Below are 18,712 nucleotides of genomic sequence, written 5' to 3' on the forward strand. Positions count from 1 at the left end.
GCACTATATTTCAGGTCGGGCTCTTCATTGAATTTATCTCAATTATATAAATGGATACCAGGGATTTCCAATATTAATACCTAACAAATTTAATTTTTTTCTTTTCTCTTTTTTAAAATTTTTATTGAATCACTATCAGACCATCGCAAAACTATTCATGATTTGGTTTCAGTTTTGCAATGTTCCAACACCCATCCCTCCACCAGTGTATATTTCTCACCCCCAATGTCCGCAGTTTCCCTCCCACCACCCTCCTAACACACGTACCCTGTTGCTTGACTCTATAGCAGGCACCTTTCTTCCTCTCTCTATTTTCTTTTGTGCATTATAGTTTGCAATACAGGTACTATGAGGTCATTGTGTTTGTTCAGTAGCTTTATTTAAGTTAAAAAAAAACTGGTTGGTGGCTTTAGGGTGTGGATGTGACTGCCAGGGCTTCCAGACGTAGAGGAAGGTGTGGAGAGGTAGCCCATCCCAACCTCAAGAAAGCCTGGAGATTTTAGTCACAAAACCTGCATATCTGAATTTTCAGCAGATTAATATCTTGGTGTGAGGTTCATTCCAGGATGGTAGAGTCTGGCAAGGGGCATGGCAGCAATTTTGGGTTATGGGAGCAAGTGGCTGCTGGAGGGCACCAGGCAAACCTGCCCCCCTACGATCTACCTGGATCTGTTCAGCCTTGCTCTGGTTCGAAATTTACTATGTCTTTTAATCTCTTTTGAGATTTGTTTATGGACTTCTGAAGCAAGGCAGAGTCTCTTGTCCCTGCACCTGGCTGTCTTCACCCTGGCCCCTCGGAGGAGGTAGGTTGAGTTTCCCTCCCTGCCCCAAGGAAAGCCCCCACAGCTGAAGACCTCTGGAGCCCAGCCACAGCCATGCTCAAGGTCCCTCTCCACATGTTCAGACAAGCCTCACGCATGAAGGAACTGGCAGAGGAACCCAGGTGTGTGGGACCCAGGGCTGAGATCTCCAAGTCTGCTCAGATCGGGACTGGGCCTCTTCCGCCCAGATCCCCCATTTTCCAGTAGCTAGGTGGTCACACGCAGAAATTGCCCCTGGTGCCATATAATCCCATCAATGACCAACATCCAGAGACTATAAAACCAATCTCCGGGGCCACACAACATCTTATAGCTTATTTCTCCCTCTTGGAGAACCTGGCAAGCTACAGAGTGTTTCCTGCCCGCATGGGAGAGCCTGGCAAACTCCCCATGGCGTATTCATATGCCAAAACCAGTAACAATGATGAGTCTCTTTCCCCTGACCCTGAAAGAGCCTCCAATGTGGCACTGTTGGGAAGGACAGGTAACGAGAGGCTTCTAAAATCTCAGGGCTAGGACGAATGGAGATGTTACTGAGACTGCTCGAGAAAATCGATGATCAACGGGATGATGATGATGATGATGATGATGATGATGATGATGATGATGATATTGTTTCCCTAAAACAGTCTGGTGAAGGGCCAAAGATATCATGGGGGATAAGGTGCTTTTGCACACAGCCAACTGGGTTGGATCCATGGTCTCCCAAGCAAGGAGTTATGTTTGAACACAGGGTTCAGGTAATTCATGAGCAGCACAAGGTGTGACCCCCCCCAAACAAAACAAAACAGAACAAAAGCAGTCTGGTGAAAGCTGAGGTAGTAATTTTTACAAATCACTTATAAACTTTGGAATGATACTCTGTAAACAGAACAAGTCAGGCTGTGAAAATGTTGCCTCTACAGCACTTCTATATAGGACTCTGAAGAAAGTCACAGGAAGAGGTTAAGAGTAAATTGCAAAGTCAATAATGGAACCCATGTACCCTCAAGTTGTTATCTTAGAACAAATTTCTTCACATTACACATTCTAATAATATAATTTTCAATATACATTCAATAATATAAAAATCTCAGACATATTTAAGGTTCCTTTAATTGAACTGTAGGAGATACAAGTATAGACTTTACATACAGAATTCAGAAAAAGTTTGCTATGTTAACACTTTATATTTTTAAGTAAAAAGACAAATAACCAAACTCTTATTTATTTTATAGAAATACCAAAGATAGGTATTTGCATCTTCCTCAATTATGGTTAATATTTTAAAAATAATTGCCAACACGTTTAATTAAATGAACAAATCAGATTGCAAAATCTGAGGGAGGGAAATTTCTAGAGAAATATCTCTCCCAACTATAGGTATATTTCAGTACTGAGGGAAAAAATTCATATCGAAATTGCTTCCTTAACAGATATTTAATTACTTAAGCAATTTACATTCAAGAAAGCTATATTTGCATATTTGAAATTATCTTTTGCTTTTGCATGCAAAAGCATAACCAAATAGAAAAATATTTGATATACAGATACTATTTCTTGAAAAATAATTTATATAATCTTATTTTCTGTCATTACTGCAAAGGAAGGATTGGGTGCCTTTTTTTTTAATTTCATGCCTGAAAATCTCTTTTGTGCTCTCTCTCTCTCTCTCTCTCTCTCTCTCTCTCTCTCTCTCTCTCTCTCTCTCTCTCTCTCTCTCTCTCTCTCCCTCTTAGTTTTTGGGTCACACCCAGCAGTACTGATGGCTTATTCCTGGCTCTGTGCTCAGAAATCAGCCCTGGCAGGGTTAGCAGGATCATATAGGATGATGGATATCAAACCAAACCAAGGTCTTGCTGGGGCAAGGCAATGCCCTACCTACTGGACTATTAGTTTAGCTTCCCCCATCTTAATGTTTAAATTTCTAAAACATTTTAAAAATAAAGTAACCAATAATTCAGGTATGTTAGCATGTCTTGATATTATTCTTGATATTATCTAGGAGTTATTAGATGTGGCATCAATTATTAATCCTTTCTATCTATCACCTTTTACCCATAATTACATCTTTGTGCTTTTTCTTATATCTGATTTTATAATCAGATATAAAGAGGCTAATGAAATTCACTTTGAACTACTATAAACAAAACTTTCTTAAGGAGGCTGGAGAGATAGTATGAGAGTAGACATCTTTCTTGCATATGACTGACCTGGATTCAATCCCTGGCACTTATATCATCCACCAAGGCCACCAGGTCTAATCCCTGAGTGCACTGCCAGGAGCAAGCCCTGAGCACCACTGAGTGTGCCACATTTCCACTCAGAACTGTGCTTTGTAGAGAAGTAAGTGCTGAGAAAGCTTTCTGTAACTGATATTCAGTTTAGTATTGCCGTGTTTGATGCAAATACCAGGTTGTGGCCTGATAATAATACGTATATAGTCAATACCTGTATATAGTCAATACCCAAAGACTTTTAAGATGTAGGATTTGCTCTTGCCTGTGTCCAGCCTGTTTGCCCTACCCAAATCCCAGGGAGGGATCTGATACTCGATGACAGACTTCCCTGACACTTTCAGTGTATTGCCGGAGGAAACAAAAAAAATCTCTTTGACAAAAGGTTTATTTCCTAGCAAGGGATATGGAGGCTGGGTGATTTGCCTTGAGAAGACATATATAAGAATAAAACATAAACTTGTTTTAAAGGTGTCTCTCTCATGCTATTGGGAGAGTTCTGATGCCTTTTCAATGGAGACAGCAAACTGACTTGGAAGAATCGCCATACCTTTGCTTACTGTGGCTTCCATAGTAATATTCCACACTTGTCCTTACTCTCCACTCCAGCTCTTTTATCTGAGCTGAGTGTACTTAGGTAGGACCTGAAGCTCTAGGTGTGGGTGAGTTACACAGTCTTAATGGGTTTCTCCAATTTCTACAGGAGGTACACACATATAATTAAATATTCTTTTGATTTTAATCTCTTACCAATAGTCTCCTGCATATTTAGCTATTTACCAGTCTGTACCCCAGCAATGTGATTACTCCCTGGAATTACTTCTTACCAATTCCTTATGACATTAGGAACTCTCTCACATCTTTTACTAGATTTGCTAAGCAGCTGCTTGTTCTTACTATTGCTATTGCTTCTCTCTATTATTCTGCATAACGCACACTCCACATTGTATGTGTAATTCCTAGGAGATAACCTCCCAGTCTGATCTGCTGTAGTTAAAGCCCACGTCAGACTTACGATAAAGTGCTTGAATCATGAACACATATGAAGGGTTTTACTTAAAATATTCCATATGTGACTGTGCAAAAGAAATTTCTGCAGGAGAAAAGTCTGATTGTGGTGAATATGGTGGAAGAATATTGGCATTTTGGTGGTAGTTGTGGTGTAGTAACATTGCGTATCTACATATAAATGTATAAGTATAAATATTAATGCCATGCTACCTCATTAAAACATTTATGCATTTTAACCCTAAAACACATAAAATTGTGAGATGTTAGCATTACATATCTCTCTTCATAGTCCTGTTGATTACTCTGGTTTTACAAACCACACTAAAAAGGTCATTTTCTTTTTTTTTTTTTTTGTTAAATCTTTATTTTTTTAAAATTTTATCACCATGTGGAAAGTTACAGCGTTCTCAGGTTTATGTCTCAGTTATACCGTATTCAAACACCATCCCTTCACCAGTGCCCATATTCCACCACCAAAATCCCCGGTATAACCCCCGCCCCCCATCCCAACTGTATAACTGATGAACCTCACTTTATTTTCTCTTCACCTTGATTACGTTCCATATTTCAACACAAAACTCACTATTGTTGTGGGAGTTATATCCCCAAACAAGATAACCCTAATAAGCAGGCATTTGATAATTAGTTTTCCATTCAAACATTGTATGTTTTCAGGTTTTAGAAAAGGTCGCGCGGCCGCATTAGTGGCCGCGCGGCTCGGATCTGTCCCAGTCCCGAATCCTGGAGCCGTGTTAGTTGCTGCCCAGTGTCGCCGGGGTTCCATCCGGAGGTGTGCTGGCGGCACCTCCTCCTTCCGGCCCCCCGGTGTTGCTGGCCCCGATTCGGGTCCGGAGCATTGTCCGGGGCCGCGTTGCTCACCAGAATGCCTGCCGCTTCTCTCTAAAAAGGTCATTTTCATGCTATACTTTTAAAGCTTTGTTGTCCTATAAGTTATGGATTTTTTTGTTTAATTACATAGACTGGAACTATAGCACAGAGGGTAGGGTATTTGCCTTGCACACGGTCCACCTGGGTTTGATTCCTCCATCCCTCTCGGAGAGCCCGGCAAGCTACCGAGAGTATCTTGCCAGCACAGCAGAGACTGGCAAGCTACCTGTGGTGTATTCGATATGCCAAAAACAGTAACAACAAGTCTCACAATGGAGGCGTTACTGGTGCCCCCTCAAGCAAATCGATGAACAACAGGATGACATGAACCTGCTAATTATGTCTGGCACAACTACTCTGACCGCTATAACAACTGAATTTACATTGCCTCCTCTTCCTAGCTTATAGGAATGTGATAACCAACTACTATGGATTTAACAAATAAGGTTAAAGTCCAAGATTAAGCTGCCATCAGAGAAGGCTTCTCTTCTTGACTGATATATCCCATCTTTTTCTTCGCTTTCTGCTCATTTAACTCAGAGCTTATTTGTATTCTTATCACTTATTCCCACAAGGACAACAGTTTTGTTAGACTTGGGCTCACCCTAATGATCTCATTTTACCTTAATTATCTCTTTAAATATCCCAGCACCAAATATAGTTACATTCTGAAGAACCAGGATTAAGTCTTCAATTAATGAGTGGGGTTTAGGGAATGAGTCACAGTTCAGTCCCTTTAAAAACCTACCAACCCTTTAAAAATTACTAAAAGATAATCATCTTTCTTACTGTTAGTTAAATACCTTACTGCATTTAATGCTATTTTGGAGAATTTGTATAGATTGATTCAGATCCAAATCAGAAATTAGAATGGTCTGTCTAATAACATCATCCAAAACTCCAAATAAAATATAATAAAAATTTGTCCCTTCTTTAAATCAAGAGCTTTAGGTTGTAAGCCTCCAATGAAAGAGGGTACTAAAGTCTCCACTTCCCTCTCTTGAGCATCTTTACTTTTTCGCCTCACCCACCTACTCTCAAATTTGCTACAACCACTAATCCAGGTCTTCATTTTTCAATAAGATAAGGGTAGAGGATACATCTGTCTTGAAGTAACTCTTTATAACCCCCTTTTATTCTCTAGCCTGCCAGAGCTGTAAAACTCCTTTTTCTGAAATTCATTGTGATTCATTCGAAATTCCCAATCGCTTAATACTGATAATAGGAGGAAAACAGATTGCTTTTACAAAAGAGGCCACTCTATGTGCGTAAAGGAGGCGAGCTACTCCAGATGATGCAGTCCTTTCAATTTAGTTGCCACTGTCCTCAATACTTCTGAAGAACAAGAAGCACATAGCAAGCTCAGAGTGATGTCAAACACAATTTGCAGGACCCAGTGCCAAATGAAAATTAAGGACCAATTGTTTAAGAAGTATTAGGGCTTTAAGATTACAGAGGTCCCATTCAATTGTATGAGTTGCACACCCATTACTCTATCCTTTCCAAGAAACTTCTCAGATTTGCCACCAAAGCTACTAACCAAGCTCCTTTCTTCTAAAGGAACGCAAGTCCTCTCTCCATGGAAAATTTTGCAATATTTCTGCACTTTTGATATCTATTATAGATTTATTTATGCCCCCAAAATTATATCTTTTTAATTTTTTTTTATTTTTGGGTCACACCCAGCAATGCACAGGAGTTATTCCTGGCTCTGCACTTAGGAATTACTCCTGGCAGTGCCCAGGGGATCATATGGGATGCTGGGAATCGAGCCCGGGTGAGCCATGTGCAAAGCAAATGCCCTACCCACTGTGCTATTGCTCCAGCCGCCCAAAAATATAGCTTGAAGTTCTAATGCCCCAGCATCTGATAATGTGTGCCTTCTTAAAAAGAAGGTCAAGTTCTTAGTTATGGCAAAGTCATTACTGGAGCACAGCATGCCTCTTATGCTAAATAGCAGGTGGGTGGCCTTATAAGAAGACAGAAAGTAAAAACATGGTCCTGTGACTACGAAGGCAAAGATTTAATCAATGAATCTATAAATCATGATGCACTAAGCAATACTGGCTTTCACCAGAGGCTAGAATAATCAAAAAATAATTTTCCCCAACATGTTTGAAAAGAAATATAGCTCTGCTCACACCTTTGTTTCCAACATGTAACCCTGGGGAGCTGTGAGACAATAAATTTCTGTTGCGTAAAGCCATCCAGATTGTGGGAGTTCATTAAGGTGGTCCTTGAAGGTTAATAAACCTTCTTTTACTTGTTATGCTGATTGAACAAATGACATTCATTTTCCAACTGTCACAGTAAATTTTCTATTGTAAGGTCTGGGCTTAGATTTCATATCTATTATGCCTTGTTGCCTGAGCTGAAAGTGGTTATACTTTTCAAAACATCAGATCAGTCTTTTCATTATCATTTTTTAGATTTAAAGTATTTTCATAAGAATACTTCATAAAGTATTCTTCATGGTAAGTAGATGATTTACCTCATGCTTTTATGTATTCTTTATTGAGATCAGATTTGTTTCTATCTCTGTATTAACTGATATGTTCAGATGAGTTTAGGAATAATTTCCAACATATAAAAGGTGACAACCAACTCCAATCTCAATTTCATTCAATGTTAATATTTATTTTTAGAGAATGTAAGCTTCTTCATTACTTTATGCACACTTATGGTTTGTTCCAGATTTTTTTCTTTGATGGGAGGTAGCTTTTAAAGGCATTTTATGATTCTTCAAATAACAATTAAAACAATGTTTAAACATCTTTCAAGAATTATTTTGATTGATCTTATAAAATATTCCACATTAAATTAAGGCTCTGCTTTACACCGCAATGAAAGATAAATCTCTAGGGTCTGGAGAGATAGCAGCTAGGGTGCTTGCCTTAAACCTGGGCCGACTGAGCTCTATTCCTGGCACCGCATATGGTTTCCTGAGAACCACCAAGTGTAATTCCTAATGCAGAGGCAGGAATAACCCCTGAGCAGCACCAGGTGTGGCCCCCAAACAAGAACAAATAGAAAGATAATTATCTATACTTTCTTTAAAAATAATTGTATAGTGTGTAAAATATTAATGATGGATAGCTACTTCTTTAAAACATAAGCTCATCTAAAAATTAAAAGCAAGGTTTTCTTAGATATGTAGCATAAACAACTGTTAGCCAAATTTTGACAAAACATTGCAATTGCAAAGCAAGAATTCTGTAACCAAGAGCTGAGCCTTGCCTTGTCCTGGAAAGAGCTGAGGAAGTGAATGCCCTCTGCTGGCTGTCTTGCCACAAGGCTTCTCTCCATTGAAAATATTTACAAGTTTGATTCAGTTTTATGATATGAATTGAGATTTCTCTAGATTTAGTTTTGAATTCATAAAATAGGCTCCATGCTCAGATCCTTCAGAAAATCATTACCATAAGACTTCAAATTTTAGTTAATTTTATGAGATCACTTTATGCCAGTCACTTCATTTTCTTGGTTAGAAAGAAATTAAATAAATTGAGGCCAACCAAGTTATAAAATTCTGCCAGTTCACAGAGCTGTTAAGTGACAGTGACTCTTCTGGCCCCAAGCCTATTGCCACTGTTCTTCCACTTGACTGTACTGCATTTTATACCCTCATTGCCCTCATTTTGGAACTTTAGGCAGTCTGGAAAGCATTTTAAGTACTTGAAAAGCAGCAAATTTGAAAAATGCTTCAACAGCTAACCCTTCATAAGGGTATAATTATAAGAAAATAATATCTTAATAGTTTTCTTTCTTTTTTTTTCTTTTTGTGTCACACCCAGCATTGCACAGGGGTTACTCCTGGCTCATGCACTCAGGAATTACTCCTGGCAGTGCTCAGGGAACCATATGGGATGCTGGGAATCAAACCCGGGTCGGCCATGTGCAGGGCAAACACCCTATCTGCTGTGCTACCACTCCAGCTCCAACAGTTTTCTTTCTTATGTGTTAAAATAGTCAGAAAAATTAGTTCAGAAACAATAAGAAAATTGTTCGGCACCAAAAATTAGATCTTTAGTAATGTGATTTGTTACTCAAAAATGTTCTTTCTTCCTCTGTTACAGCATCCAAAAATTCATTTTGAGAAAGCAAAGATAGGTTTGAACTCATCAATGGAATTGTTGAGCAGAGAAATGTTTGCTCCCAGAGACTACCTTCTTCTTTATGAATTGATTTCAGGCTTCATATATTTCCTGCTGCTTATTGATTTGTGTAAAGTAAGGTCAAGAGACATAGGTAGCAGTGTACTAGTAACTGTAACATGCTTAGATGATGCCATAGTGTCTCACAGGTTTAATGTCCTAACCTCTATCATGAAAAGCAGGATGTGAGTATGTTCAGTAGAACTCTAGATTAATATCATTTTTGTTTCAATATTGAATTGATGCGAGAAAAAAAGTGTTTCTCTGGCTAGACTATGTGAGTTTGCAAGATCTTCGCTGGTTTTTGCTGTTATTGTTTTTTTTTTTTTCTTTTAAACCTGGGTACTCTGGTTTCCTCCTACACTGCAAAAACATGAGCAGGAAGTTCAATGGGAGTGTCTCAATTGTTTCCAATTAAGTGAGTGTGGCTGTATATTGTCATAAAAGGCAATCCTGTCCAGGGTTTGTCCCAACTGTCACGAGAGCAGCTGGGAAAGCATTTGATCCCTCAAGTGTGGGTTCAAAAGTGGGTTCCAAAACACTGGAACCTACTTCTTGTTGATATCAATTAGCTCGTGATAGTTGGGGGTTACTATACAACAATTTACTTAAAGTTTTTTAAGTAAGAACTTAAACTTTTTATTATAAGCTATATTATACTAGTTTTTGCTGTATGCCAGCATTGCCATTTTGCCCAGAAAAAAGAAATGTATCCTCCTTAGAGTCTTAGTAGACTGATCACCTCCTTCAGGAAGTGTTTTGTAACTACTCAATAAGTAACCACACAAGTTAGATCACTTTTTTATATTGTTTATTTAAGAGTGCAACATTTGTTTATATCTTTGAGTATCAGAGAACTAAAGCAAAGAATTGTGGAAAATGATACTAACCACAATTTCAGAGTTTTTTTCCAATATTCATCCTATGAAGTAAGAGTTACTGTGAGGCTTTGTCAAAAAATCTTGTCTTCTTCATCTGGGAAGTGTCTCATGTTTTCTGATCTATCTAGGAGTTATATTTTTAATTTATTTGTTTTGAGGTCACTCCTGGTGATGTTCAAGGGTTACTCCTAGCTCTGCATACAAGAATCACTCCTGTTCAGAGTAATGCCTGGAATCGAACCTGGGTCACTTGCGTGCATGCAAGGCAAATGCTCTAGGTCTATTTTATATAAAGCCTATCACAATATTTCCTGCAAGAAACATCTCAGTATTAATTATTACCTGTGAATACCTAAAATATTTTACATTTCATTACATTTATTTACATCTGAATACATGCATTCCATGTTTGGTTTATACTTTTTTAATTTATTTATTTTTAATTAGTGAATCACTGTGAGGGTACAGTTACAGATTTATACATTTTTGTGCTCTTGTTTCCCCCATACAAATATTGAGGACCCATCCCTTCACCAGTGCCCATTCTCCACCACCAGTCAACCCAGCATCCCTCCTACCCTCCCCAATCCCATCTCCACCCACCCCACCCTGCCACTGTGGCAGGGCATTTCCTTTTGTTCTCTCTCTCTAATTGAGTGCTGTGGTTTGCAAAAGAGATGTTGAGTGGCCACTGTGTTCAGTCTCTAATCTACATTCAGCCCGCATCATCCTTCCCCCACATGGCCTCCAACCGCATTATACTTGATGATCCCTTCTCTGAGTTGCCCTCTCCCCAGAATGTGAGGCCAGCTTCCAAGCCATGGAGTCAACCTCCTGGTACTTATTTCTACTATTCTTCTATTCTTGGGTGTTAGTCTCCTACTCTGTTATTCTATATTCCACAGATGAGTGCTATCTTTCTATGTCTGTCTTTCTCTTTCTGACTCATTTCACTTAGCATGATACTTTCCATGCCGATCCACTTATATGCAAAATTCATAACCTCCTTTTTTCTAACTGCTGCATAGTATTCCATTGTATAGATGTACCAAAGTTTCTTCAACCAGTCATCTGTTCTAGGGCACTCGGGTTTTTTCCAGATTCTGGCTATTGTAAACAGTGCTGCAATGAACATATAAGTGCAGATGTCATTTCGACTATACTTTTTTGCTTCTCTGGGATATATTCCCAGCAGTGGTATTGCTGGGTCAAATGGGAGCTCAACCTCTAGTTTTTTGAGAATCGTCCATATTGTTTTCCAAAAGGGCTGAACCAGTCGGCATTCCCACCAGCAGTGCAGAAGGGTCCCTTTCTCCCCACATCCTCTCTAACAGCGGTTGCTTTTGTTCTTTTGGATGTGTGCTAGTCTCTGTGGTGTGAGGTGGTATCTCGTGGTTGTTTTGATCTGCATCTCCCTGATGATTAGCGATGTAGAGCACTTTTTCATGTGCCTTTTGGCCATTCGTATCTCTTCCTTAGTAAAGTTTCTGTTCATTTCTTCACCCCATTTTCTGATGGGGTTGGATGTTTTCTTTTTGTAGAGTTCAACCAGTGCTTTATATACCATTGATATCAACCCCTTACTGATGGGTATTGTGTAAATATCCTTTCCCATTCTGTAGATAGTCTTTGTATTCTGGTCACTGTATCTTTTGCGGTGCAGAAGCTTTTTAGTTTAATGTAGTCCCATCTGTTGATCTCAGTTTCTACTAGATTGCTTAGTTTTGTGTCATCTTGTTTGGTTTATATTTTATTTTTGAAAAAATTTTTGCCTCAATTACAATGGGATGAATGTATTTTAAACGCTAAGAAAACACTTCCAGGAAAAGAGGATGTGTCCAGTAATTACTTATTGAGTTGAAATGGAAACAATTTGTTTTCAAAATTCCCTAGTCCACTTAGTGAAAAACAAAGCAAGAGAATAAGATAATGTAATAAGCAGGGTACACTAAAGCAATAGTAAAATATAAGTGCTATTTCATTTGCTTTAAACTACTTTGTTAAATCCTCCTATTTTAAATGTGATGTTAACATTTAATATTTGACTGCCTAAAGCATATTAAAGAAAGTCTGAAATTTGAGAAATCTCATATATATATATATATATTACATTGCAAGATTAGTTCACTGTTGCATTATTCTTTCTAATAATAGAGATTAGAAGTAAGAAATGTAACCCATTTGGAACCCATGTAAAAGATACTCATTTGATGGCTTGCATATGTAGATATTGCCGTTTATGTTACTGTGGGTAAATGATCTGTTTGACCCAAAAGTCTTGTTTCCTGAACTATATCCCATGCAGAACTTCCCTTGATGTGAGTAGACATTGACTATGACAGGGAAGCCATTCAATAATGCTGTCGTGTGCTAGAAGGACTATCATCAGCAGACAAAAAGAGAAATTTGACTGGCCTAGAAGGTGTAAACCTTCATGTTTTAGTAAGACTCATATAGCAGGAAACTGAGTCTGGTCCAAGCTGCCAAAAAGAGACAGAAAATCACTGAAAAAACAAACAGAACAAAAATGGGCCTTAAATGCTCCAACTGTAAGATACTGAATTCTGTCACTAATAAGGAAGCTTCAAAGAGGATCCCAGCCTGCAATGAACTTAAAGCTCTGGTCAATACTTAGATTTCTGTCCTCTAAGATCTGAAGCAGATAACTTAGTCATAATGAGCCTAATTTTTTCTTATATAATGGCATGATAATAAGAACCCTGTGTCATTAATGTGTAGCAATTATACAACAAAAGAAAACCAATATCAAGACTATTAGAAAAATGAATACCCTTGAAAACCCAGTTTTTTCAGCACATGTAAACATTAACTTTCAGATCCTCAATCACTTATTTGTTCATTCTGAATCTTATTTGTTCATTATCTAACTTGTTCATTCGTGTTTGTTTATTCATTTATTGAACTGATATTTTTGAGCATGTTTTGTGTTTCAGGTTTTATCCAATATATCAAGACCCTTTGAATTTGACACTCAAACACCAAATTATATGCCTACATTTCTGTAAGAGTTGCCTCCAATTTTTCAACCTGTTTGAATTTCTGTTCTCAATGTAACAATTTTCTTTAATAAATTATCTCTCTGGTGTTTGTTTTCTCTTCCCTATGTTACATCATTCTTTAAATATTTACCCTCTGAAGGTCAATTTCTGAAGAATTGACCTTCAGAAATACAAAATGCATAATTTACAGGGTATCTATATGAAGTATTTATTTTAGAGTTTTTTGGCCACAAATTAATAGTGAAAGATTCTATACCATCCATTCTGTCCATACACACGTATTATTTTCTATCTTAAAACATTTAGATAAAAGATGAAAGTAGTTGAACATGACCTTTGAATTTGATATGCAAACATCTAACTAGGTACCTAAATTTCCCCATTTTCTTTTTTTTTAAGATGCAGTTTGCTAAGTGCAATAAAGCCAGATAAATAAAACAAGGTATGCCTGTATAGCCCTTTCCCTGACATTCTGAGACTCCATCTTCCTGTACTCCTACTCTCTTTAATTCCTGTCAGAGCACACTCTGGGTGCTCATCTCAGTCCTGGAGCAGCTTCTCTTCTTTTTAAAGATGATTCTCAAGAACAACAAATCCCCACTTTCTTTCTGTGCTTTACTTCTACTTTTGTGACTTTGCAGTCTGAGAAGATACTTTGGATGATTTCCATTTTTGTGATTTTGGGATGTCTAAGTTCTGCCCCAGCAAGTAATTTGTCCTGAAGAATGTCCCATTTTCAGTAGAAAAGAGGGTTTATTCATTTTTGGAGTGAGGGGGGATGGAGGATCTTAACTATGTTTATTATACCCAGTTCTATTCAGGGATGACTCCTGGAGGTGCTTGGGGAATTATATGCAGCAGTTCTGGGGATCAAACCTGGATTGGCCACATGTAATACAAGTGCCCTACCCACAGTGCTATTTGTCTGCCCCCCTTACTTCTTCCTTTGAAATAATTTAATCTGAGGAGCTTCAGAGGGAGGTAAGAAGAAGGTTTAAAGGACTGGAGCCAAAAAAAACTAGACAAAGTCAAAAAAAAAAAAACCAATGATCTCATACAAAAATGGGAAGAAGAGATAAAGACACTTCCATAAAGACATATGGATGGATGATAGGTACATGAAAAAGTGCTTGTAATTGCTAATGATTAAGGAAATGCAAATCAAAACAATACTGTGATACCATCTCACACCATTGAAAACAGCACATACCAAAAAATCTAGAAAAGCCATTGTTGAGGTTGTGGTGAAAAAGGAACCCTCATGAACTGTTGCTGGGAATACAATCTGGTTAAACCTTTATGGAAAACAATGAGGAGATCTCTCAAAAAGAATTAGAAATAGAACTCCTATATTACTTCTTGGCAACTACCTCCAAAATGCAAAATTTATTTAAAAGAATATATGTGTGTCTATGTTCATCTCATTGCTTAGTACAATATGGCCCCAATATGGAAACAACCTGTAGGCCCAATGACCGATGAGTGGATCAGGAAGTTGTGACATATAAACACAATGGAAAGCTGTGAAGCTGTATGAAAGAACAAAGTCATGCAAGTTGCGTATGAACTAGTGGATAAGCTGAGTGAAGTCAGTCAGAAGAAAGGGATAGATACTGAATGATCTTTTCTGGTGTTGGAAAAGATGATGAAACCATCAATAACGCTATTGTAAATCAAAGTATCTCAGACAAAAATAAAACAGTAAAAATTGCATTTCACAAAAGAAATGTTGTTTAGAAGCAATAGAAAATAAATGGCTTGGGAGAACTTGCTATTGGTTTAACAAGTCAACAGTCCCTGTAAATTGACTGTTTATTGACCATGATGTGTACAGACCATGTCACATAATGTTTAATAATCCTTTGAGGAAAAGTATTACTATCTTAACAAGCAACAACAACAATAAAATTAGACGAGCCCAACCAAGTATATGTATTTTATTTCTTTTAAATAAAAAAGTCCCTAAATCTATTTAGAATCTCACAGCTAGAATTGGTGTAGAAATATATCTATCTGGTGCTGGAGAGACAATACTGCCGGCAGGGTGCTCTCGTTGCATGTGGCTAATTGCCTATCTGGCATCCCATATGGTCCCCTAAACCCTTCAGTGACTGATTCTTGAGTAAAAGACATGAGTAAAGCCCTGAACATGCCTTGCCCACAACAACAACAACAACAAAAAGAAGAAATATGATTATCTGGTAGGTTTTCAGTAGAACAATATACTTTATTAGACATAAGAATCAACAATAGACTGTTTCCATGGTAACGTAATGCAGGGTTGGGTTTTTTTTTTGTCCTTTAATGGAAAAGGATTATTTTGTATAAACCACAGTAGATTCATGCTCTATATTGTCAAGTCCTTTGATAAGAGAATAATAGAAATTAAATGACAAAAATGTTCCTCTGGCCTGTTCCTGCTTTTGGTTAAATTATACTTGTGGACTAAATAACAAAAACAGGAATCTGTCATCCCTTTGCTCATCGATTTGAGCGGGCAACAGTAGCATATCTCATTGTGAGACTTATTGTTACTTGTTTTTGGCATATCCAATAAGCCCCGGGGAGTTTGCCAGGCTCTGCCGTGCGGGCACGATACTCTTGGTAGCTTGCCAGGCTCTCCGGAGAGGGGCAGAGGAATCAAACACGGGTCAGCCTCGTGAAAGGCGAATGCCCTATCACTGTGCTATCGCTCGCTTCAGCAGCACATATACAGCGGTTGGGTGTTCGCCTTTCACGAGGCCGACCCGAGTTGGATTCTTCCGCCCCTCTCGGAGAGCCCGGCAAGCTACCGAGAGTATCGAGCCCGCACCACAGAGCCTGGCAAGCTACCCATGCGTATTGGATATGCCAAAAACAGTAACAATAAGTCTCTCAATGAGAGACATTACTGGTGCCTGCTCGAACAAATCGATGAGCAACGGGATGACATATACTAAAACAAAAATAAAAAATGTTTTTTATTTTGGATGTATTTGCCATGTAATTAAGGTCTTTTTTTTTTTAAGGTTCTGGGAGCTCACTTTTAAGTCTCTGAATGTTAGCCGCTGATGGAATTACACACACCTGGGCTCCTCTGCCGGTACCTTCATGCGTGAGGCCTGTCCGAACATGTGGAGAGGGGCCTCGAGAATGGCTGTAGCTAGGTTCCGGTGGTCTTCGGCCGCCGGGAGCTCTGCTCAGGGTGGGGAGGGAAGGTGGAGCCCATCCCCTCCGAGGGGCCCCGGGGAAGACAGTCAGGCATGCGGGCAAGAGACTCTCTGGAGGAAAGATAATTAAAAAAAAAAAAAAAGGAATGCTGCTTTGCATGTGTGCTGCAAATTTGAACCCTTATACCACATGGCCCCTGGAGAATACCTGAGCACCAACCCTAAGTAGCCCTTGAGTGTGGCCTCAAGACAGCAGGGAAGAGAAAGAAAAGAAATCAGATCAAAATACTGATTTATCCAGAGAAAACCAATAATATTCTACTAGCAGATATTTATTATGTTAGCTTCACACTTGAGTACTTTTTATTATTTTATCATTGTTTAGAGCCTTTTTTCTTATTTCTTCCTTACTAAATAAATATGATATTTGCTGAAATCTGCTTCCACTTTTAACAAATGAAGCCAAAATAAATTGACACACAGTGATTGTACTCAAACTCAGTGGGATTTTAAACGTCTTGAGACAAAAATGGCTGTGTCACCATAGGAGTCAGTATTTAAAAGGGCCAGATCAGGATGGGAGTAAGTCTGAAGGGCTTCATAAAGCAGTCACCAAGCAGAGAGCAGATGTGCAAGAACAGCAGGGATACAGAGTAGAAGACCTGGATTGGGAAAATTAAATTTTATTTGTAGATAACTAAGAGTAAAGCTTAATACAAATGTTAGAGTTAAGGAAGAAAGAGGTTTCATACTGCAAAGGTTGTCATTATCTAGTAGCCTACTTCTCCCTCTGGGAGAAACTGGCAAGCTTCTGAGAGTTTCCTGCCCAAATGGGACAGCCTTGCAAGCTTCCCATGGTGTATTCATATGCTAAATCCAGTAACAAGCTGGATCTCATTCCCCTGACCCTAAATGAGCCTTCAGTGCGACATCTTTGGGAGGGCTGAGTGGAAAGAGACTTCTAAGATCTCAGGGAAAGGACGAATGGAGAGGTTACTGAGCCTGCTCGAGAAATCGACGATTAATTGTGATCTTTCCTTTATTTTTTGAAAATTTTTTATTAGAGAATCACTGTGATGTACAGTTACAAACTTATGAACTTTTGTGTTTGCATTTTACTCGTACACTGATCATTTACCCATCCCTCCACCAGTGCCCATTCACCTCCACCAATGATTCCCAGTATCCCTCTCAGTGCCCCCACCCCCTTCCCCCACCACCCCGCAGCGTTCCTTTAAGTCATCATCTTCCTGTTCCCTGTCCCATGTATTTGGAATGAAAAAGATCAAGAGAAAAACAACCCTTCAGTGCAGTGAGAAATTCACTTGGGCACCAGTGGGAAAAGTTTGATGCCATGTAAATAAATGAACAGTATCTTCATAATTTATGTATATAAAAAAACTACTTTGAGTTTTAAGTATATTCCCATGTTCCTTTCGGGACCCACATATTGCTTGTTATGTAAATGTCTTTCAGGGAGTTAGTGATTCACAACTTTTATTTTCCCTTTTTGAAAAAGAATTAGTTTTGGGTGACCAGCAGGCTGCTCAAATTTTTAATATTGTTTAAGAACATTTTTTTACCCTAAAATCCACTTATTTTTTATTTTATTTTATTTTTATTTTTTATTTTTGGGTCACACCTGGCAATGCACAGGGGTTACTTTTGCCTCTTCAGTCAGGAATTACTCCTGGCGGTGCTCAGGGGACCATATGGGATTCTAGGAATTGAACCGGGATCGGCCAAATGCAAGGCAAACACTCCACCTGCTGTGCTATTGCTCCAGCCCTAAAATCCACTTCTTCCCTACCTTCTTATTCTTATGACTGGATTCTAGATTTCTCGAAGTCATTGGAACTTGCTATGCTGGAAGATGGTTTATCTAATAATAGAGATACAGATACAGGTTTCAATTTATGGTAGCCAAAAGTTTATGGTAACTGCAAGCCAAAAGAGCAACACCACTTCTATGGATTTAGTGACTTTGCTAGCCTCACTACTTCATACTTTGACCCCTAGCTGCCAATGTGGTGGTATTTGGAGATATACTCTTGCTTTGCTGTTGCTTTGCTGGACTGGTTTGGGACAAATCCTGACAGTATTTAGGGGCTATTCCTAGCTCAGTAGGAACAAGAGGGTCACTCCAGTATCGTGCTCACAGAACTATGTATTGCTAGGGATTGAATCTGGGTTTCTGCATGTAAAGCATACACCCATCACATTGAGTGATCTCCCAGATCTAAGATGGGTTGTTAGAGGAAGAATTAGGTTAAAAGAAGATCATATGAGTGGGGCTTCCATGAGGCATTAGTGGTCTTACAGGAAGAGGATGGGACCCCAGCTCCCTCTGGACCTTTCATGTGAAGACACAGCAAGAGGCTGACAATGGGAAGGAAAGGCAGAAGGAAAGGGGCAGAGGGGAAGGGGAACTTGCTGAAAATAAAGAGAATGGACACTGCCAATGGTTTCCAATGACACACTCCTAAAATCTATATAGTTTTATAATGCAATGATTTTTTAATTAAAAATTCTAACAAAAAAATTAGTATAGGGGCTGGAGTAATAGTAAACT

The 18,712-nt window shown here is 38.7% G+C and overlaps 1 protein-coding gene across 8 annotated transcripts in view; it reads right to left on the reverse strand.

Annotated features, from left to right (window-relative positions):
• Positions 1–18,712, reverse strand: part of GALNT13 (polypeptide N-acetylgalactosaminyltransferase 13) — a 725,693-nt gene that overhangs the window by 39,052 nt on the left and 667,929 nt on the right. The window contains exon 12 of one of the 8 annotated variants that reach the window (XM_055135865.1): positions 15,982–16,251. The exons of the other annotated variants lie outside the window; for them this stretch is intronic. Coding sequence (XP_054991840.1) covers positions 16,228–16,251 — 24 coding nt within the window. The 3' untranslated portion in view covers positions 15,982–16,227. Of the gene's footprint in view, positions 1–15,981; positions 16,252–18,712 lie in introns of those variants that run through there. 8 annotated transcript variants of the gene reach the window in all.

The sequence above is a fragment of the Sorex araneus genome, chromosome 1 (assembly GCF_027595985.1).
Source record: "Sorex araneus isolate mSorAra2 chromosome 1, mSorAra2.pri, whole genome shotgun sequence".
Classification (NCBI taxonomy): domain Eukaryota; kingdom Metazoa; phylum Chordata; class Mammalia; order Eulipotyphla; family Soricidae; genus Sorex; species Sorex araneus.